Source organism: Nyctereutes procyonoides, unplaced genomic scaffold, assembly GCF_905146905.1.
Source record: "Nyctereutes procyonoides isolate TBG_1078 unplaced genomic scaffold, NYPRO_anot_genome, whole genome shotgun sequence".
Taxonomy (NCBI): domain Eukaryota; kingdom Metazoa; phylum Chordata; class Mammalia; order Carnivora; family Canidae; genus Nyctereutes; species Nyctereutes procyonoides.
The window spans coordinates 23,247,776-23,270,451 of record NW_026575132.1 but is presented as its reverse complement, the minus strand read 5'-3'; the positions used below and the strand labels follow the sequence as shown (position 1 = coordinate 23,270,451).

The window sequence follows — 22,676 nt, the reverse complement described above, 5'->3', positions numbered from 1 at the left end:
TGAAGTGTGCAACTCCTGATCTCAGGGTTGGAAGTTTGTTGGGTATAGATTACTTAAAAATATGTATTTTTTTTTAAAGGAACCTAAATCTGTACCAACATATGGGATGAGTTGAACAAGAACTTTGAGGATAATTAATACAGGATGCTCTTTCTAATGGTGAAGTAATGAAAGCCTGAATTAGGATACTGGTAGTTAGGATGGAAAGAAAGAGATCCAGAAAATGTTTAGAAATTAGAAGAGAATTACAAAAGGGCACAGAGTGGCCAGAAATGCTCATCAATAGTCAACTCAGAAGACAAAACAACAGCAGCATCAAAAAACCTTACTTCTGGGGAAAGTTCTATTTCCAACTGAAAGCACCAGGACACCCTTAGGCTGTTGCATTATTTGAGATACATTTCTTTGGTCTCTGTCCAACTCTGTAGAGCTCAGGTTATGCCAACTAGTCCATGAATTCCTCCTCAAATTGATTACCCACCGGCATCTGCACCCACATTGTCTTGTGTCCTTCTGCCTTGGATGAACTATTTGTGCATCTAAGAGACCCCTTCTACCTGTGCCCTAGATACCACACCTCTCCCCCTCTCAAAGACCTCCTCCATCCAGTCTCATGCCTTCAGAGAACATCTGTAGGTGACTTCTCCCAGATTTGTATTTAGAACCCAGACCTCTCCTGAAGTCCAGACCTGCATAATCAACTTAGCAGGTCTCTCCCTTCTCAGTAAATAGCAATTCCCTCTAGTTGCTCAGGCCAAAAAACTTGGGGGGAGTCATCCTTAACTTGTTTCTTTCCCTCAACACCTTACATTCAAACAGTCAGTAAAACCTACGAATTCTACTTTTAAAGTGTATCAAAAGTCTGACTTCTCACTTTCTCTCACTTGCATTACTACAGTAGCCTTCTAACTCATCTGTCTACTGCAACCCTGCCCATTCTCAACATGGCAGTCAGGGCACTTTTAAAACATAAGTCAGTCAGACCAACCTCTACCTAGAACTCCTCAGTTGTTTCCCATTTTACTCAGAGTTAAAAGCAGGAGTCCTGTGTGATATGTACCCCAGCTACCCCCTGTTCTCATCTCTACTCTTTCCTTCAACAGCACTGGCCTCCCTGATGCTCCTAGATGAAGCCAAACACATCGTTTCTGGAGCATACTGCTCCCTCTTGTCTGCAAAGTTCTTCCCAGAGATATCCACCAGGTTCTCTCCTCCACCTTCCTCAATTCTCTGTTCAAATGATACCGCCAAAGTGAGCCTTCCTTGATCCTCTAAATCAAGTCACAAGCCCATCTCACTGCAGCACTCGCTATCCCACTATCCAGTTTTAACTTTTTCTGTAGAGCTGTCATGAGTTGAATACCGTTCTCTGAAAATTTATGCCCTTTCCAAAACCTTAGAATATGACCTTGTTTGGAAATAGGGTCCTTGCAGATATAATCAATGGGCCCTAATCCAATATGACTGGTGTCCTTTTAAGAGGGCAATCTGGACACACACACAGTGAGAGAGCTCCATGTGAAGAGGAGAAAGCAGAAACTGGAGTGGCGTGTCTACAAGGCAAGGACCACCAAGGACAGCCAGCTGTCACCACGAGTTAGGAGCGGGACATGGAACAGATTCTTCTCAGAGTCCTCAGATGGAACCAATCTTCCTGACACCTCCACTTTGGAATTCTAGCCTCCCCAACTGTGAGAAAATAAATTTCTGTAGTTTTAAGCCAGCCAGTTTGTGGCACTTGCTATAGAGCCCTTGGAAACGAACACAAGTCCTTATCACCATTTGACATTTATTTTCTTATTTGTTTACTGTCTGTGTTTTGCCACAATGACTAGCACACAGTAGGATGTTGGTCATTTGCTAAATGGATGAACGCATGGCCTAAGCCTCACTGGTTTACTCCTCTAATGCCTCTAAAGAATGAAGATGTCTTTTTGAATTCCTTCAACTTAAACCCACACACTGCATTTTTAGAACTGGTTATCACTAAGGGGAAAGGACAGTCTAGAACTTTTTTCTTACCTCCCTTCACTTTAATTTTACAGAGACAGAAATGGTAAAAATAAAGATCTATGGAAGGGGGAAATACATATACAAAGAGTAACAGTCTGTGAAAGAGATGTGTGTAGGTGTGTGTGGAGACAATACCACTTCTTTTTTTGGGGGGAGGGGCAAAGGGAGAGGGAGACTCTTAAAGCAGGCTCCACACCCAGCATGGAGCCTGACGTGGGGCTCAAGCTTACAACCCTGAGATCATGAGCTCAGCTGAGATCTTGAGTCAGATCCTTAACTATCTTGACTATAACACAGAACATTGACAGGGATTAACAGGGTTACTCCCATGAGGAGAAAATGAGAAAGCAAGACAGAATGTGAGTTTGGGGAGGTATTAGAGAAGAGGTGGGGACAATGAAGGAGACTTCTTAACTTTTAGGTACTACTCTATTACTATTTGATTTTTCCAATCAATATGTACTTATTTTTTAACGAGGAGAAGTCTAGGGAGCAATAAACAATTGTTTCTATTTCTAATGAGTCTTAAATGGATAGAGATTTTTCACGGGTTGGCATTTACTGATGGTGAAACTCAGAATACTTCTATTTCATGACCCCTTTATTTCTTATTTTTTGCACCATCTATTTTTTTCTTTCTTTGTTTATTACTCATATACTTAAAGGGCTGCATTAAAAAGGGACCTTCAAATTACTTAGTTTCACCCACTGTACTTAGGAAAGACTACCAATGGGAACCAGATTTGCTATAGGCAAATCTTATCTCTGGTTTTTACATTCAACCCTCTCTCTCAACCTATACATTTAAAATTTAAATGTATAAGTCTCGTTGGCTTCATCACAGTCCATCTAAGAGTAATTAGAAATGGAGACGATTACAGGATAATCCAACCTTAGTTATTCCATATATTTTCTTCTCACTGTATGAGACAAATAATGAACCAAACAAAATAAAATCATGTTTGAGAAAAATGGCACAAAAGAAGAAACAAATGAAAGCAAGGAATAATGAACCTATATACTTTCCAAATCTATAATTACTGACCTAAACTCATATACTAAAATCTCTATTGTCAGGGCACCTGGGTGGTACAGTTGGTTAGGTGCCTGACCCTTGTTTTTTTTTTTTTTAATTTTTATTTATTTATGATAGTCACACACACACACAGAGAGAGAGAGAGAGAGGCAGAGACATAGGCAGAGGGAGAAGCAGGCTCCATGCACCAGGAGCCCGACGTGGGATTCGATCCCAGGTCTCCAGGATCGCGCCCTGGGTCAAAGGCAGGCACTAAATCGCTGCGCCACCCAGGGATCCCCACTGACCCTTGGTTTTGTCTGAGGTTGTGATCTCAGGGTTGCAAGAGTTTTAACCCTGCATCAAGCTCTGTGCTCAGTGGGGAGTTTGCTGGAGATTCTCTCTCTCCCTCTCCCCCCCACTAGTGCTTGCTCCCCACCAAATAAATAAATCTTAAAAAAAAAAAAAATCTAGGGATCCTTGGGTGGTGCAGCGGTTTAGCGCCTGCCTTTGGCCCAGGGCACGATCCTGGAGACCCGGGATTGAATCCCACGTCGGGCTCCCAGTGCATGGAGCCTGCTTCTCCCTCTGCCTATGTCTCTGCCTCTCTCTCTCTCTCTCTCTCTCTCTGTGTGTGTGTGACTATCATAAATAAATAAATTAAAAAAATAAAAATAAAAATAATCTAAAAAACATAATACTGTGGGACACCTGGGTGGCTCAGCGGTTGAGTGTCTGCCTTTGGCTCAGAGCATGATCCTGGAGTCCAGGGATCGAGTCCCATGTCAGGCTCCCTGCATGGAGCCTGCTTCTCCCTCTGCCTATGTCTCTCTCTCTCTCTGGGTCTCTCATGAATAAATAAAATCTTTAAATAAATAAAAACAAACATAATACTATGATACACGTATCTAAGTTAATTTTTTCTAAAAACTCCAGTACCTGAAGACTTTTATTTAAAATACACTCTATTACTTGAATTGATGTTTTCTTTACTGGTACTCTGCAAAGATTCACTTGGGTCTCCAGATTTTTGTTTAGCTAGGTAAGGCAAAAATTATACAGGTGTCACCAGTCCATAAGGTCTCACGGGGAATAACTTTCAATACTCCAAACATCATGGAGAATGACTAGACAAAAAAAATCAACAAGGATACAGAGCTAAACAAACTACCATCCAAATTGACCTAACTGACATTTGCAGAACCCTCGACCTGGCAACAGCAGAGTACACATCATTATAAAGGATATATGGAACATCTGTCAGAACAGAGTATAGGCTAAGCCATGAAACAAATCTCGATAAGTTCAAAAAGGGTTGAAACCATTTAAACTACGTTCTACAACAGAATTAAGATAAAAATTAACAAGAAGAAATCTGAGTATCTCCAATATCTGCAAATTAAACTTTTAGAATCTTTTTTAGAAGATTTATCTTCTAAATAATCCAAGGGTCAAAGTGGTAATCACAAAATAAATTAGAAAGCATTTCAACCAAATGACGATAAAAATACAATATATCACAATTTATGGTGCACAGCTAAAGAACTGGCTAGAGGGAAATGTATAGCTTTCAATGCCTGTATTAGAAAAGAAATGAGATTTCAAATCAATAATCTAAGCTTCTACTTTAAGACACTAGAAAAGAGGACCAAATTAAATCCAAAGTGAGCAAAAGGAAGGGAATAATAAAGAAATCAATTAAATAAAAACAAAATAATGGGAAAAAAATCAATAAAAGCATAAATTAGGAAGGATCTTCTATAAAAGATAAGCAAAACCATAAACCTTTAGTTACACTGACCACAAAAAAAAAAAAAAAAAAAAAAAAAGAAGAAGAAGAAGAAGATTCAAGATACCAAAATCAGGAATAAAAGAGGGGACACATCACTATCAACCCACAGAACCTAAGAGAAAAAGAATATAAATAATGTTAGGTCAATAAATTAAACAACTTAGATGAAATGGACAAATTCTTAAAAGGACAGAAATTACTACAACTAACTCAAGAAGAAATGGAAAATCTGACCAAACCTATGATATGTAAAATAGCCAAGTATTAGAAAGCTTCCCACAAAGAACTGTAGCCTAGGTTTCATTGGCAAGTTCTACGAAATATTTTAAAAAGAAATAGTATTAATATTGAGGGGGAAGAAAGAATACTTTCTTTAACTCATTCAATTAGGCCTGTATTTCCGATATCAAAGCCAAACATGTCACAAGACAGGAAAACTACAGAAAAGTATCCTTTGTGGGCATATACACAAAAATCCTAACAAATTATCAGAAAAATGAATTCAGGAACACACAAAAAGACTTACACACCATGATTGACTTGAATTTATCTCTGCGTGCAAGGCTGGTTTAACAACTGAAAATCAATAAATATAACAGCGTTATTAATAGAAGAACCAAACCCACATAATCATCTCCATATAGCAAATGCATCAAAAAGAAAGAAGATGCATCTGATAAAATTCAACATACATTCATAATAAAAACTCTTAACTAAGTAGAAATGAGAAAAGAAAATCTTCAAGTTGATAAAAGGAATCTGAAAAAAACCAGAACATCACACTAATGGTAAAAGACTGAAACCTATCCCCTTAAGATCAGGAACAAGGATATTCACTCTTGACTGTTGGATGTTCAGCCAGTACAATCAAGGAAAAAAATTTAAGGCACACAAATTAGAAAGGAAAAAATAAAACTGCCTTTAATTTGCAGACATCATCATCCTGCATAGGTAGAAAATTCAGAATATATAAAAACAATTAGAACTAATCAACAAGTTGGGCAGCCCCGGTGGCGCAGCGGTTTAGCGCCGCCTGCAGCCAGGGGTTTGATCCTGGGGACCCTGGATCAGGTCCCACATCCGGCTCCCTGCATGGAGCTTGCTTCTCCCTCTGCCTGTGCCTCTCCCTCTCTCACTCTCTCTCTCTCTGTGTATCTCTATGAATAAATAAATAAAATCATTAAAAAAAAAAGAACTAATCAACAAGTCTAATAAGGTTGGAAGATATAAGATCAATATACAAAATCAATTATTTCTATATACTGGCAATAATCCAAAAAATAAAAAATTCCATTCCCAGTAGCATCAAAAAGAATACAAAAATTTCACAAAAGAAATTTTTGTACACTAAAAACTACAATACACTAGGGAGAGAAAGAGCCTAAATAAATGGAAAAATACACTATGTTGATGGATTTAAAAATTCAATAGTTTAGAGGTAAATTCTCCCCTTCATTTTTCTATATGCTCAGTGCAATCCTTATCAACATTCCAGTAGGCTTTTTTATGTAAATTGAAAAGCCCTTTCTAAAATTTATATGGAGATGCAAAGGACCTAGATTAGCCAAAACAATTTTAGGAAAAAACAAATTTGAAAGACACATTACATTATTTCAAAACTTACTATAAAGCCAAAGTAATTTTAATCATGTATCAATGAAGCACATAGATCAATGCAAGAGAACTGAAGAATATAGAAATAAACCCTTACATGTATGATCAGTTGATTTTCAACATGGTGCCAAAGCAACTAGATAGGAAAAGGATGGTCTTTCCAATAAATGATGCTGGACAACTGGTTACCTTATGAAAAACAATGAATCTAGGATACTCACCTCATAACCATTTACAAAAATTAACTCAAAATGGATTACAGACCAAAAACTTTCAGAAGAAAATATCTGTGACTTAGCTAGGCAAAGATTTCTCATGTAAAACTACAAAATGATAATCCATAAAAAATAATAGTCTAGAAAATCAAAATGAAGAACTTTATACTTCAAAAGCCACCTTTGAAAAGATAAACCACAGACTATAGAAAATAGCTGCAAATCACATATCTGACAAGACATGTGATAAGACAACTAAATTAAGAAATAGCGAAGACATTCAGATAGACATTTTATCAAAGAAAATAAAATATATGAATGGCCAACTGCCATGTGAAAAAAAGGTCAGCAATCATTAGTATTTAAGGAACTGTAAATTAAAGCACAGAGGGAAGGCAACACATCACTACTAGAATAGCTATAATTGAAAAGACAACAGAAGTGTCACCAAAGATATGTAGAAAGTGGAACCCTCATTCACTGCTGGTGAGATGGTAAATGGTAAAGCTGCTTTGGCTATTTCTTAAAAAGTCAAATATAAGCTTCTCAGCAATTCCACTCTCACCCAAGAAAAATGAAACAAATAGAAAGACTTGTACACAAATGTTCATGGCATTATGTATAACAGCTAAAAACTGGAAACAATCCAAATATACTTATTAATTGGTGAATGGATAAACATAACATGGCATATCCATAAAACAGAGTATTATTCAGCAATAAGAAGAAATCAATTACTTGGGGTGTGTGGGTGGCTCAGTTAGTTAAGCTTCTGCTTTTGGCCCAGGTCAAAATACCAGGTAGGGTCATGGGGAGCCTGATTATCCTTCTCCCTCTGCCACTTCCCTGCTTGTGGTCTCTCAAATAAAATATTAAGAAGAAATCAATTACTGATACATGCTACAACATAAACTTCAAAAACATTACACTAAGCAAAAGCCACGTGCAAAAGACTGCATATTGACTCACTCCACTTATGTAAAATTTCTAGAAAAGGTAAATCTATAGAAACAGAAAGTGATTATTTAGGGTGGTGGCAGGATAAAAGAATTAACTACAAACAGTCAGGGGGACCTTTCCGAAGTGAGGGGAAAAGTTTTTAATGGGACAGTGATGATCATACAACTCTATAAATTTCCACCACAGGATAACAGCTAAAGCTCAGATAGCGAATTTTATCCTGAGTGCCTTAAGGAAACACCACTAGATACCAAGGACAAGGGAACTATCCAAAAGATCGCTCTCCTGAGAAATGGAAATGGCTCCTGACTCCAATGGCCTACCCTGGCTCTCCTGAGTGTTTCAGTTGCATCTCATTACCACTGAAAGACACAAAGAAATAAACTACAGGATTTCAGCACTGACAAAGGAAACGAAAAGAGGGGCCCTGTCTCAGGCTGCCATAACAAAACACCATGGCCTAGGGTGACTTCAACAACGGGAATTTATCTTCTCACAGTTCTGGGGGCCAGTGCTAACAGGTTTTGTTGAGGGCTTTCTAGCTTGCCGTCAGTCACCTTCTCACTTTATTTTCAGATGGCAAAGAGAGAAGAAAAAGCACAAACCTGAGGTCTCTTCTTATGAAGGCACCAATCCCTTGACGAGGGCTCTACCCTCATGACCTCATCGGAATCTAATGACCTCTGATAAGGGCCCCATATCCAAAATTGTGGCGTTAAGGGGCAGGGTTTTAACATAGGAATTTGGGGAAGACACAGTTCAGTCTGTAGCAGGGCCTTTAATCACTACTCACTAAAGACTTTTCTCCAATTGTCCATAAGAAACTGCAAAAAAACAAAAAACAAAAACAAAACAAAACAAAACTATATTCTTTGTCTAAAGACATCCAGGCCAACAATATTCTCAAGCCCTGCTGAACCTGTGCTCCATATCTGAACAAACTCCCTTCCCTTTTCTAGCCTAAAAAACAAGCATGCCATTTTTTAAAGTTTTATGTAGATATGTATAACAGACAGGACTAACTGTATCAAATTATACTTGCCACTTCTTTCTGTGTCAGCATATTTTTTGCCTCGGGCTTGCAATTTGAAAGGGGAGGGCCCAAACACTTTTATTGCATTTAAGTGGGACTCCAAGCTGTTTCTAGGCTCCTCTTAACACATTTCAGCTGATTAGTGACTATTTTAACAAAAGCCTAACATCCTTTCCTAAACATCTTAATTGGTTAAGAGCTTCTGTTGTTTGCCATGAGCAGTCACTTTAAGTCATTGATTAAAGCAGTTTGCACATCAGCACAATCTGAAATCAGTTTCCTTCTTCAACCAGCTGGGCTTAGGAAGCAATCTTGAGGACAGCCCAATTCAAGGAGAACCAAGTGCAATGCCCTGCGTGATGATCGCGCACCATGCAAAGAAAGAAGCACAGAATTTATAGGAGGTTGAGGGAAACAACCGAAAAAGTGCTTTAAGTCCTTCAACTGATCTCTGTCTCCTGAATCAGTCTCATTAGCACTTACCACAAGGGTGAACTCCAAGAGCAAGTTGGAGAACATCCTCTTTCTCCAAAGCAACGTCACTAATTCTGCAATTCCAGCAGAGCCCACTTGCAGCACTGCTGGCGTGGGTCATCAAGGCAAGCCCATGGGTTACTATGCTAAATGCGGGCTTCAGACTAGACTGTTCTTCTAGTTGTTCTGACGTGGGAAAGTGCTCACATGAGTTCCACATTTCCAGCCAGAGGGAAAAATACCCTTTCCATGTTTAACATAAAAAAAAAAAAATACTCAGCAGGTTTAAGGCAAGCAACTTCTGCCTGCCAAGAGAGAACAAAACACTGAAAGTGGGAACACTGTGGTACGGTGCATCTAGGCTTCCTTTAAAATGCTCTCAGGAAGAAATCTTAGTGCTCACTGAGAACATACACACAGCAAACAGCCTTTTATTTTTATGCTAGAGAGTTGGCTCTCTTTCTTAACGGATAGCCAGGCTACATTTTACAAGAACCATACTCTGTAATTAGACATCTTCTGATCCACAGATTGACAGGAACTCGAAGTTAAAAAGCTGAGTAAGAATGGATAGAAGCCTTTTACGAGAGTTGATGAAAACCAAAAACACTTTCAAAGTGGCTATGTGTATCTTTGCTTCCTGTCATGTCTTTTTTCTTCTTTTGTCTTCATTTGAAGAATTTCATTTTAATTCTATGGTTGACGAATTTTATTATATTAAAATGTAAACTGCAGGGCAGTGCTATGCCATTTAATGAAAGATACGCAACCCATGAAGAAGTTCAAGCCACAAGATCCAGTGTCTTCCACACATTTGCAATCATCAGTGGAAAGTCAACTGCTCCCAGCCCCAATCCACCCACAGGAAGATCTATCAGTGAGACACTGGGGGTCACAGATCCATAATTACCATGTCAAATACTAACACACCCTTGTAGTGGGTCTCCTTTACAATTTCCAAATAAACAGATTTCTGTTTCCAAACAAGACTTCCTGTTATCAATAAATGAAACTTTATGTAACCCTTTATATAACCCTGACAGTCAAGCTCTGGGGTTTAACAATTTAAATCTAAAAAATCAAAAGGGAATTCAGTGAAGAACGAGTGGCATATTTAATAAAAAATAGGAAGTATGGACTAAGCCTCTAGAACCCATAATCATGTGTTTCCTCTCTTCTGACTAGATGTGCCACTGCTGTTTTGGGAAAGGACTAAGCAAGTACATCACACTGAAAAAATAAAGACAGAAAATAAATAAAATAATAAGACAGAACCTTTATAAGACTGAAGATGCTTACAATTTTAGTTACTGTTTGTATTTAGTATCCTTCTTTCAAGGTATTCAAGGTATCCAACAGAACTTATTTTTCTTAAATTTACCAGCTGTGTGTGAAACAACAGAAAATGGCCATATTCTTATCTTCCAGTTTATCTGGAAAGAGCTATGGTAAGTTACATAAATCATCCCCTAGATTACATAAATAGGGGTGTTATTTGGGTTCAGACTCGGTTCTTCCAATAACCCACAAGTGCAGATAACAGACACCATGGATGAGGGTACTGATGCACTTATGAATATCGTGTGAGGAAAATAAGTCTACTTTCACCACTGAGAAATGATTATCAAGCATACAGCTGTGGTCAAGAATTTTTCTCTTGTAACACACACACACACACACACACACACACACACACACACACACACACAGGAAACCTCTCCTAGATCTTAGTTTTTGGGGCTCCACAGTTTAGGGCTTGCTTCATGGCAGAGTCCTATAATGCATGTAAGTAAGCTGCCATATACTGGGGACAGTGCTATCCCATACAAAAATGGAACTGAAAAAATGTCTATTTGGCTTTGATGAAAGATGTATTTTATCATGAACTGTTACCACATTCTACCCAGTATTGGTAAAATTAAGACACACCCTTTAAAACTGAAAGGATATTGCTTGATAATCAATGAGAATGAGGTAGATGAGAGAATAAAGGCAAAAAGGCTTGAAGATGAAAAGTGTTCAGAGAGATGAAACAGACACAAGAAAAACGAAAAGGCCTTCACAGCCAGAAAATAAAATGATTGTCATCTAATCAAATGGGTATGTGCACATACTGCTCCCCGTACTTAAATCTAACGGTAAACATCCCTACCATTCCTGCTTAGGATGGCTCTTCTTGACAGGTTTGTTTTTTAAACCAACCATGCTCCTGTGAGCTCAATTGGGTGGAATGGAGCTCCACCACCCTGTCACTACACAGAAGCCTAATATGGGGCCTACAATCTAAGTGGCAAAAACAAGGTCCATGGAACAAAGTTACATTTCACTCTTTTATCTGTCTTCACAGTCCATCTTTTCTGACTCATAGGGTCCTCAGAAAACTTGTTTTTGGCACACCAGATACATTCAAGCTCCTTGACATATTATCTCATGCTTAGTGGGAACCTCTCAATTCAGACCTATCTCCATCACAGAGGAATTACTTAAGAGAGTTGAAACAATCTGGTTTTCCCTCCTCCTCTAATTTTCTTTCTTTTGACCATTTTAGCATTCTTTCTCCCTAAGTAAAAGCAGGGAAGGGACAAGGAATTTGAAATCAATGGTGTTCCTCCAACAGCTGGTGGAGGAAGGGTGTTCACATCAAGGGATAATCGGGATTCAAGGAATCTCTGTGAACACTGTGGACTTGGGTTCTTCCAATAACCCACAAGTGCAGATAACAGACACCACGGATGAGGGTGCTGATGCACTTGTGAGTACTGTGTGAAGGAAATAAGTCTACTTTCACCACTGAGAAATGATTATCAAGCATACAGCTGAGGCCAAGAATTTTTCTCTTTTAAAATTATAGTGACCGAATGCTGGGCTGGGCTGGGTAGGGAGGGCAAAGGAAAGGGACCAGAAAAAGAAGGGCATCAGAGACTCAAGAGTTTACGGAAGCATCAGCAGCCAGAAAGAACACGCTCTCGGGGTGCAGTGTCATCTCCTCTATGCCAATAAGCTTAGGACAAGAACTATCCCTCACAGTGAAAACCAGAAGATAAGACAATGTGTAGAGGCCTACTGTAGGCTGCTAGGGTCAAGGCGATAGGACCATCATACTGTTGGTAGGACTACATTACTAGGCCAAATGGGAAGAAATTATACGCATATTTAGTTTATGGTAATAGGCAAACGGGTCAACTTCTAAGGGTAAAACAATCTTACCATCTATTGCTGATCATGCTTTTGGCAACTGAATTTAAAAAGCAGATCTAGTGGAGAAAAGAGAAGAGCTTCTCCCTCCTCCCTGGCACAGATCCCTTGGAGGGATGGAAAAGACCAATACGAGAAAGTAGCTTCAAGTTTGGAGGATAACTTTGGGCTTCAGGGAAAGGGAGTCTTCTCTCACAAAGGGCCTTAGGAGAGATGCCCGTGCAGAACAAAGGTAGGAAAAGTAGTGAACAAAGTTTCTGAAGCCTGAAGCAAGGAAAGAAAGGATAAAAGGGAAGCCAGGTTAGGACAACAAAACAGAATTGGCTGCTCACACACGGGCAGTCCCATTTTCCCACAGCTCTGCAGAAAGTCCGCCTTTGTGAGGTCACTGTAGAGCTCTCACTGACCCCATCCTAGACAGAGGAACAGAGGGACCCCACTGTCACACCAGGAGCAGTGCATCAGGGCTCAGTCACATTCAACATCAAAGGACGGTCCACTCCTCAGAAGTCCTACCTACAGGTACAAGGTTGAAAATACATGACCTTATTATGTCTGAACAACAAAAATGTGTAGGAAAGGAGGGCATTAGGAATCAAGAGAAATTAAGTAGAAAAATCCAGTATTTTGGGGCAGCCTGGGTGGCTCAGCGGTTTAGCGCCACCTCCGGCCCAGGGTGTGATCCTGGGCACCTGGGATCAAGTCCTGCATCGGGCTCCCTGCATAGAGCCTGCTTCTCCCTCTGCCTGTGTCTCTGCCTCTGTGTCTCTCATGAGTAATAAAATCTTAAAAAGAAAAATCCAGTATTTGAAAAAGACATGGATTGGAATCCCTGTGTGATTCGGGGGGAGGTTCATCTCTCCTAGTTTTACAGTTTTTCAATCTGTAATATGGGAAGGATGGGACCTACTGTAACTTAGATGCCATGTAGGGGTCACCTACCCTTGTTACTTTCACAAGACTGCTTCAAATCCCCAATCCCATAGCTTGGGGAAACACTGTTTTCTGGAGATATGAGCAAATTCCTTCATGATCTCTGCAGACTCTGGTCTCCTGTGCTTTCACAGGTCCTTTCTCTGCAATGCCTGAAGTAATTCGAGACCAAAAACTCTTGCTCCTTCACCAGTTTCCCCAAATAGAGCTCTCAAACCAAGGAGTCCAGAATTTTATTGACACGGAATATCTGTGGTTATGAGTTAGGAACACACTGTAGAACACTGTGTCCTTACATAAATTCATTTATTTCCTGTCTTACCTTTTCTACTCACCCCTTCCTGTCCTGAACTAGCTCCAGTTTTTCTATTTCTGTGATGTCAGTAGATTGCCTCTTCTCTGAACTCTAACTGGCCAACCACCAAGACTGGAGACAGAGGCTTAATTATCAACAGATTTAAAAAAAAAAAAAAGAAAAAAGAAAAAAATTCTTCTCAGAAAATTCTGGCACCAACTGTGAAAGCTCTACTGTCTTCTCCATTCGCTCACATTACTGCAAGATTGCTATGTGGGGTAACTGAAACAAAGAATATAATAGCTCAGCATATGCTATTATATATAGAATATGCTAGCACAATGAGTTGAACATAGTAGACACTAGTGGCTGCCTTTACAATCATGATCATGCCACAGTTAGCCCCTAAGAGACATACCTACACCAACCAGAAAGACTCTGATGACCTGCCTCTGGCCAAGGTAATCAACAATGTATAACCAAAAGCTAAGGGCTCTACCTTTCTCCAAACACATGATAATCATGATAGACAACAGCAGGCTGCCCTGCCACAGTAACGTCTCTGCATTCTTCCAAACACAGTCACAATATGCAGCCAAGCAGAAAACAGCACAGGTACGATGCTGTGAAAGCTTCCTTTGATCAACCCCACACATGAGGGACAGAAATTCTGAAGTTCTGTTTCCATCAATCCTTCTGGAAAGCTGTCACTTTAATTTTAGATCTCCTTCATCTACTTAAATGTAGTTTTGTTTTGTGTTAAACTCGAGCTTTTTTCCCATATGGCAGTTCTTCACAGGGCAAAAAGCTCTTTCTCCACCTTCAAATACAAAACATATACGGAGGATCAGGGTAACAAAGTTTGTTTCCTCAGGAGATTCTCATGAGCTGGCCTTCAGTATTCCTGCCAACAGGAATGGTCCAGGAGACTGTGGGGCTCAAGTGGTCATGACTGCCTTTGGACAACAGCACAGCAAGCCCAGGCATCTTGCTAGGATTCTCAGACTCTCAAGAAGTAACCTACACTTATGTCAGGCACTGTAACTAGATCAAACTAGAAACTGTAGGGGTCTTTTTTTTTTTTTTTAAAGGTTTTATTTATTTATTCATGAGAGACACAGAGACAGAGGGAGGCAGAGACACAGGCAGACAGAGAAGCAGGCTCCATGCAGGAAGCCCGATGTGGGACTCGATCCCAGGTCTCCAGGATCACACCCTGGGCTGAAAGCAGTGCCAAACCGCCAAGCCACCTGGGCTGCCCTGTAGGGGTTTTTATAGACATTTAGGAATCATTCCCCCCCACCCCCACCCCCCGCCGCCAACCTCCCAAGAAGTTGGGAGAGAAGTTCTGTGTACACATTCACATAGATAAACAGAAGGCAGCTCAGAGATAAGCCTGACCCTGGGTGGCAATAATGAACACATGCTCTCTTATGCACAAACCTGCAGGATTAGATCTGCCAGCTGCTACTCCTTAAAGGGTAAACAAACAGAAACTTGAACACAATCAAGTGAATGAATGTTGGTCCCAGACTGTCCATCCTAGGAAACTAATATTAGCCCAATTCTAAATGGAATTCTAGGTTATAATTCACAGAAACAAAATGAGAGGATGTAAATCAATTTCAGAAAGATCAAATCTAGGGGCAGCAACATGGTGTTCTCGGACTTCTGCAAAGAGGCACAAATCCTTAGGCCTAGAACAAAAATTATGGGTCACTGAAAATAGGAAGTCATGACACAAAAATGTTTTATTCCAGGGGCACCTGGGGGTGCTCAGTCGGTCAAGTGCCCAACTCTTGTTTTCGGCCCAGGTCATGGTCTCAGGTCATGGGTTCAAGCCCTGCACTGGGCTCTGTGCTCAGCCCAGAGTCCGTTTGTCCCTCTCCCTCTGCTCCTCCCCCAGCTGACGTGCGTGTGCATGTGCGCGTGCGCTCTCTCTCTAATTAATATGTTCAAGAAAAGGTTTTATTCCAAGCTCACTCACAAGACCCCAAAGAACTTTAATGAAGTGGAACCAAAAGCTCTAAAGGTCTGGCCTATGGTTTCTTAACAAAAAGACCTACAAATCAGTTCTTTTCCTGCTTGGGCAGACCTGTGTTGAGTTTACCCTCATGTGCTCACAGCGCTGCTTCGGTGAGCTCACCAATAATAGACAATCACAAAGGTCCACCAACCAGGAAAGAAACCTGCTATATAAGGATACCAACAAAGGGCTACACTTCTTAATCTAGATTATAAATCCATTACCCTAATTATCTTATCTTCCCTTACATGCAGAGCCAACAGCATCCCACTCACCTTCCTCAAAGGTGGCTTTCTTCTGCCTCACTAGAACACGGAAGTTTTCAGCAGGATTCACACTTCCAACCTAGAATACATGCACAGACAACAAACCTGCAGATCACTTCTCTCTCTGGCAGCACCCCAGGCAATATGAGATGCCTTAATGCAGCAAGTGTGCTCTTTTTATAAAACAAAACCAAAGACAAAGGGAAGGTCCTTTCTGTTCATTTCCACTTCTGGGGTTGTGTTTAAAAGCAAGCAGATTCCTGTGGCCCAAGAACTGCCATCTGTAGTTTCACTTACCTCTCTTTATGGAAGCTGACTTCTTTCCAGGGAGGTCAGAAGTATTACAACCCAAGCCACCAAGTTGCTCAGCCAGAGCACATCTTTATGTGACAAGATGTCGGTTCATCCCAACACCCAACCAATTAGGAAGGGGAGGATTCTGCAGTGCGGGGTCAGTTCAGAATATACTCGCCCCACTGAAGATGACATGAGAAATAACTGCCTGATGCTTGGTTTGCTGAACTGCCCTTGTGGGGGACTGCTGAGATCTCTTTGGCATTGAAGTTTTGGAAGAACATACCAACATGCCCAGGCTGCACATGTCCCCTCAAAATAAAAGCAGATACTGTGTACAGATTTACTACAGTGCTAGGTGGGAAAGTTTCTAAGATGAAACTCCGCCACATTATACAGCTTTTCCTGAGCATATGTGGGCCTTAGTCTTCCAGTGACAACCTAGAGGCGCCTGGGTGGCTCAGTCAGGTAAGCATCCAACTCATGATTTCAGCTCAGATCACATTCTCTGGGTTGTGAGATCGAGCCCTATGTTGGGCTCCACACTGGGTGTGGAGCCTGCTTAAGATTCTTTCCCCAGCTCTTCTCTCACCCTCCCCGCCCTTCCTTCTCTTAAAGAGAAATAAAAAAACAAAAACCCTTTCAGTCCCAACCTTAATAGGCCTGAAGTATTACTCAGTTCATAGGGGGAAAAGACAACAACAGGCTTCTAATGTGGCTGGTAAACTTTGGTACAAAATGTACTAAAGTTTCCATTTTGCTCTGGGATAGCAGTCAGAAAAGCTCTCAGAACAAAAAAAAGGTCATGATTTTTTTTTCCTTTCCTATAAAACACTGAAATAAAAATCCAAATCATTCTCAGATGTTCAGTTTTCCTGAAAGCATTTCTTTTAAAGGTTGGAAAAAAGGCATGCCTTAATGCAAACTACCCTTCCTAGTGCATCTGTCTATTAAGGGACAATTTTTAAGATTCAAAGATTCAAAATAATGCCACTTAACAGAAGGCAATACGTTCAAGTTCCAGAACCTTCTCATTAAATAAAAAAGATCTCAAGTGTCAAAGGATACTTGGGGTTTGGGAGAATCTTAAGCTTGTAAAGCCTGTTCTGAACTTATATATTAGAAAAGAAACAGGGAAGTTATGCTCTTAAATTTTATATATTCGGAGACTAAGACTTGTGTCATCGACCTCCACTTATCCTACAGTTTAACTAAACAGAAAGCTGCAAAATAAAGCCAATCAAAAAAATCTCTACCCAAAGTGCTACCACGGAGCTGTTTCATGCACTACATATTATACAGTGATCCATGCACATAGTCACAGAGATATTTCTGTCGGTAATTCCCTGACATTAAAGGAAGAAGTGTGGGAAGGATGTACATGGTTCATTTATTAAAAGGACCAGAGAAAATGATTAAAGGACTAACAGGGACACCTGGGTGGCTCAGTGGTTGAGCATTTGCCTTCAGCTCAGGACCTGATCCTGGAGTCCTGGGATCAAGTCCTACATCAGGCTCCTCGCAGGGAGCCTGCTTCTCCCTCTGCCTGTGTCTCTGCCTCTCTCTTTCTGTATCTCTCATGAATAAATAAAATCTTAAATAAATAAACAAACATATATGCACTATACACACACACACACACACACACACACACATCATATATATATGACTAACAAAAATTGATGCAATTCCCTTGCTCCTCAAATCCCAATCTTCCAGAAAGGCGGGGAGCACCCTGGGAAAGTTCTGCTTACACTGGTGACACTGCCTTCAGCCAAGCTGGAGATGCTAAAGCAGGGCTCCCCTTCCTCAGTCTTCAATTTTTTAGAGTCGGGTCCCTCTTCGTGGCTGGAAAAGAAATAAATGGATTTTTTCCCCCTTAAAACAGAATAAACAATACAAAAGCCAGACTTGGTTAACCTGTAAAATATACATTTATTTTTCAAGTGGCAAAAACAAACAGCCACACTTAGTCCTTGTTAACGAAGAGCCTGACTCCCTCTCACGGCCCGAGAATTCCTGAAGGTCCAGAGGGAGCAGCCCTGGCTCCACTGCAGAGCACCAAAGAAGTCACAATCAGCAGCTGCATCACAGAGCCCCCTCTAAATATGAAACGGCAAGCAAAGGTACAGGAAACCTGGCATTTCAGGAAGACACCCATTTACCCTTCAGATACCATTTGCTAGTTTCTGTCTCACACTCAATAGTTATTAGCTTTCCATGGACACAGATGACTTTTGGGTCTAACACCCCATCTTCTCCATCATGTATGTGAGAGCTTTATAAGCTTCTACTTACAGCTGTCAAAACTTACTAGACAAAAAAAAAAAAAAAAAAAAAAAAAAACAAAACAAAACAAAAAAAACTTACTAGACAATCCTTAATTAAATATGCAAGGCCTTGTTCTTAGAGAAGTCCTTAAACTATAAAAAAACCACTTTCAAAAAAGCCTTTTAATTTGTTCTTTTATAAACCTAATTCTGTTTGGGGCAATATGCTAACCGTCCAACAGCATCTGTGTTAGGAGGGAAAGATGATTCCAAGGAACTGTATCAAACATCTTGTCTCAAGTAACATGCTGGCTTCAACAGCCTGCCTTAAAGTCAAGAGGAGGACAAATTAATTGCAAAGGAGAAGAAAATCAAATCCAAAAACTCTGCCCATAATCTCCCTTAAGTTGCTGAACACAGAGATATGAGAATTTTTCTCCCAAATAATCAATCTGGGGCAAAAGCAGCTGTCAAGAAATGGCTGAATGAGAAGGGAAGTTAATAGCTAAGATCTAGTATTTCTAAATGTGATGTGTTTTTGTTCAAAAGCCCAACCTTCAGAGAATGAGTCCTAAAGAAGAGGTAACCCTAAAAACAAAGAAAAATGAAGCTTATTCAATGGTATTTCAATAATGAATCTCTTACCATTAGATAAAAGGACTAAAGTAATTATTACAGCCTCACAAACATGAATTAAAACTTTTATTGCTTGACATATTTCCATTCACCACTTGCCTTTTTCTCTTTGAGAAGTAAAGAGAAGTAGAAGACAGGAGGATGGAGACCAGGAAACATTAAAAGGGGTGAGTCATCCAGAGCTCTTCAAGTAGAATAAGAAACAAACATACAAAGCCTTGATGACAAAAACAGAGGAAAAATATGCAAATCCAAGGAGGCATGAAATTCTATCAGCATTTGAGTGCTATGAAAAAAGTCACAGCCATCTCAGTGAGCCTTTGCCAGTTCTTCCCAAGAGACAGACAGTGTAGTGCCCTGGATTCAAGTCTCACTTTTTCCACTAACTCTGGACCCTTATGCCTTCTTAAATGTACTGGTTGTGTTTTAATTTTTGCATATCTAGAGTTTAAAGTCTAGTTAAATGACTCCTCTCTCTGATTTCAGTTTGCTCCTCAGAAAAACACTATGATGAAAAGCACCATGAGCACATCACTACTCATCTACTGTCTTCCAAAATTCAAATCACCTCATATGGCGCTGTTACGAAGCATTAAACATATAAAGTACTACGCTAAGTGCTATAAGAACACAAGGTAGATTGCATGAAGAATCTCTTACACTCTCCAAAATGAGGTTCTAAGAAGGAAGGACAAAGAGACATAAATACATCTCAATCCTCCAGGACCGAGCAGGGTAAAGGTAATAAGCAGAAAGTAGCAAAAATTTGAATATGGTTAATATGCTCTAGATTGAACCATTTTTAAAGCATTATTAGGAATTTTACATATATTAAGCTCAAAATGTCTCTCTGTAGTGGGAAAAGGCAATGACTCTCCTCCCAAAATTATCTGAGGAAGCTAGCTCTGGAAGATAGAAATTACCCATGCAAGACCTTAGCAGACATACAAATGACAACAGCTGCTACATTTGGATGTCAGAACCATGGATGATTTACTGTTCTTTCTCATTTTCTTTCTGTCTTTTATAAATACATATACATTTTGTGATTTATCTATTTGGTCGAACATCTCCCTAATACTATGTGCTGACCACTATGCTAGGCTCTAGATTATTAAAGTACACAACCAACACTTTCAGGAAATTCAGCCAAATCAAAGAGGTAAATACATAAACAAGTGATTAGCAAACTACTGTGGTAAGCAACATGTCCCTCTGAGAGGATAGCCACTAGCTAAACCAGGCTGAGCCATGGAAGGCAGGCTGGGAAGCAGTGAGAAAATAGGATGGAAATATAGTAGTCCCCCTCATCTATGGTTCTGCTTAACAGTTTCAGTTATCCGTAGTCAACTGCGGTCTGAAAGCAGATGAGCCTATGACTTACGGTCAGAAGGTCAACAGTAGCCTTATGCTACATCACAATGCCCCCATATCATTCACCTCACTTCATCCACCACACAGGCATCTTATTATCTCTCATCATCACAAGAAAGGTGAGTAGAGTGCAGCAAGACATTTTGAGAGAGGGCCCCACACATGCACAGAAGTTTTACTGCAGTATATTGTTAAAACTGTTCTCTGTGATTATTAGTTATCTAATGTTGTTAATCCCTTATACCTTAAACTTTATCATAGCTATGTAATGTGTATATAGGAAAAAAACATCTCATGGATAGGATTCGGTACTCCCAAGGTTTCATGCATCTGCTGGGGGTCCTGAAACATAACCCCTGTGGATAAGGAGGTACTACTGTATCTAAATCACGGACATAGAAACTGTGAGGAAAGAAAGTAGTTCTCTGAGGAGCTGGATTATGAACAAGTATTTTCTGCTTATCTAGGTTTTCTCAATTGTGTCACAAAGTTTAATCTTAAACTGACACTAATAGAAAGCCACTAAAGCAAAGGTTTTTAATCAGGGGTCCAAGGATACTGACAAGGAATCTGTGAACTACTTAAAATCATATACAAAATTTAGTATGTTAGGGCATTTTCCTGGGGAGAGGGTTCACAGTTTGTATCACATTATTGAAAGAGTCCATCACCTGCACACACACACACACACACAAATTAAGAATCGCTGCATTGATGTGATTGGATTTGTTTTTTTAAAAATCACTCAGGTAGCAGCAAACGCACGATGGATTGGAAACAGTTAAGACCTGAAAGGGAAATCAGATAAGGCCTTACCTCAGTAAAGCAGGTTAAACTGAGGCCTACAGAAGAGCAATGGCAGTAGGAGACCCTAACAAGAGCTAACATTTTTTTTTAACATTAACCACGTGCTAGTCACTATACCAAGCATATTTAAAATACCACAGGTTAAACTTCACAAGCACCTTAGGCATTAGCTACCATTATTGACCTTTCACAAACGAGCAAATCAAGGTTCAAAAGGGCCTGATCTTGTCTAAAGCACACAGTAAGGGGGCTCACAGTGAATTCTGTACTCTCAGCCACTCTCCCATATGGCCTCCTGAAAGGTAGGTATAGGTTACTGCAAATAGTGCAGAGCAACTTGCCAATTTTAACCACTGCTGGAGGAAATGCCTCGATTTTGATCCAACTCTACCTGACTGCAGAATCAATGCTATTAGCCACTATGCTAACCTGAAGCGAAAGGAGGAGATCTGAGGTAAAGCTAACACAACTTGGTAAAGCAACTAGATGTGGAAAAGTAAAGGAAAGGTAATGACTCCCTGGAAACGAAGTGTCATTCACTGAAACAGAGAATAACAGCAGGAAGAGGGTTTGAAGGGAGCATGAAAGGAGACAGAGATTATGAAGTCATTTCTGAACACAATGACTTTGAGGGATCTACAGACACTTCAGATGTCCAGAGCACAGGATAGAAGTATATTAGAATGGAAAGATATTTAGTAGTTTTTGAAGACCTGTATGTGAAATAGTAAAAGGTCTCAGGACATTCTTGAGAATGTCACATTAGCAATGTCCATATCACATTGCTAAGGTGATACAGCATAATTGTTGGGAAGGCAGGCTCTGGAGTCAGACTGTGTGCATGTAAACTCTTTCTCCAACACTTAACCCACTGTGATCTTGGGCAAGTCTCCTAGTTTCTCGAAGCCTCAGTGCCCACCCCCCACCCCAGCCTTAAGAGGGAATTAACGAAAGAATCTACTCCCCAGGATGGCCAAGATAGTCCACACAGGTAACACAGGTAGAGCACTCAGCATGCACCTGTGTTTAAAACAGGTCAGCTCTTTCTGAGGAGGAAGCCTACAGGACAGAACGTCAACACTTAAAGCTGGTGGGGAGAAAAAAGCTGGCCCCAGAGGAATCTGGGAGGAAACTGCAAAGGTTTAGAAAGAACAATCTGGAGAAGCCAGAGTTAAGGAAGATATAGCAGTCCCAAGGCGGAAGATAATGGACAATGCCAAGCGCTATCAGGAGGTCAAGAAAGGGACTTTCTTGGCTCCTTCCTGGCTCAAGGAAATATCGCAGTTAATGTCTTATGGAAGACTGTTGCAGGGAATTGGCAGAGGCTGGGGGAAAAGTGGCAGTATGGACTGTTCTTCCAATAAGCCTATCTCATGGAAGGAACGAAGATGGTAACAGACAGCAATCTGAAGGAGAAAATGGAGCGCATGACTGTATTTTCATTTAGAGGAAAGAAATACAACA

At 40.2% G+C, this 22,676-nt stretch overlaps 1 protein-coding gene across 1 annotated transcript in view; it reads right to left on the bottom strand.

Moving 5' to 3' along the window:
- XRCC5 (X-ray repair cross complementing 5) overlaps window positions 1-22,676 on the bottom strand; it is a 90,117-nt gene that overhangs the window by 23,902 nt on the left and 43,539 nt on the right. Inside the window, exons 15-16 of the mRNA XM_055345294.1 lie at window positions 17,880-17,973; window positions 15,841-15,910 (exon numbers count right to left, since the gene is read on the bottom strand). Of these exons, the coding sequence (XP_055201269.1) occupies window positions 15,841-15,910; window positions 17,880-17,973 (164 nt within the window). The remainder of the gene's footprint in view (window positions 1-15,840; window positions 15,911-17,879; window positions 17,974-22,676) is intronic.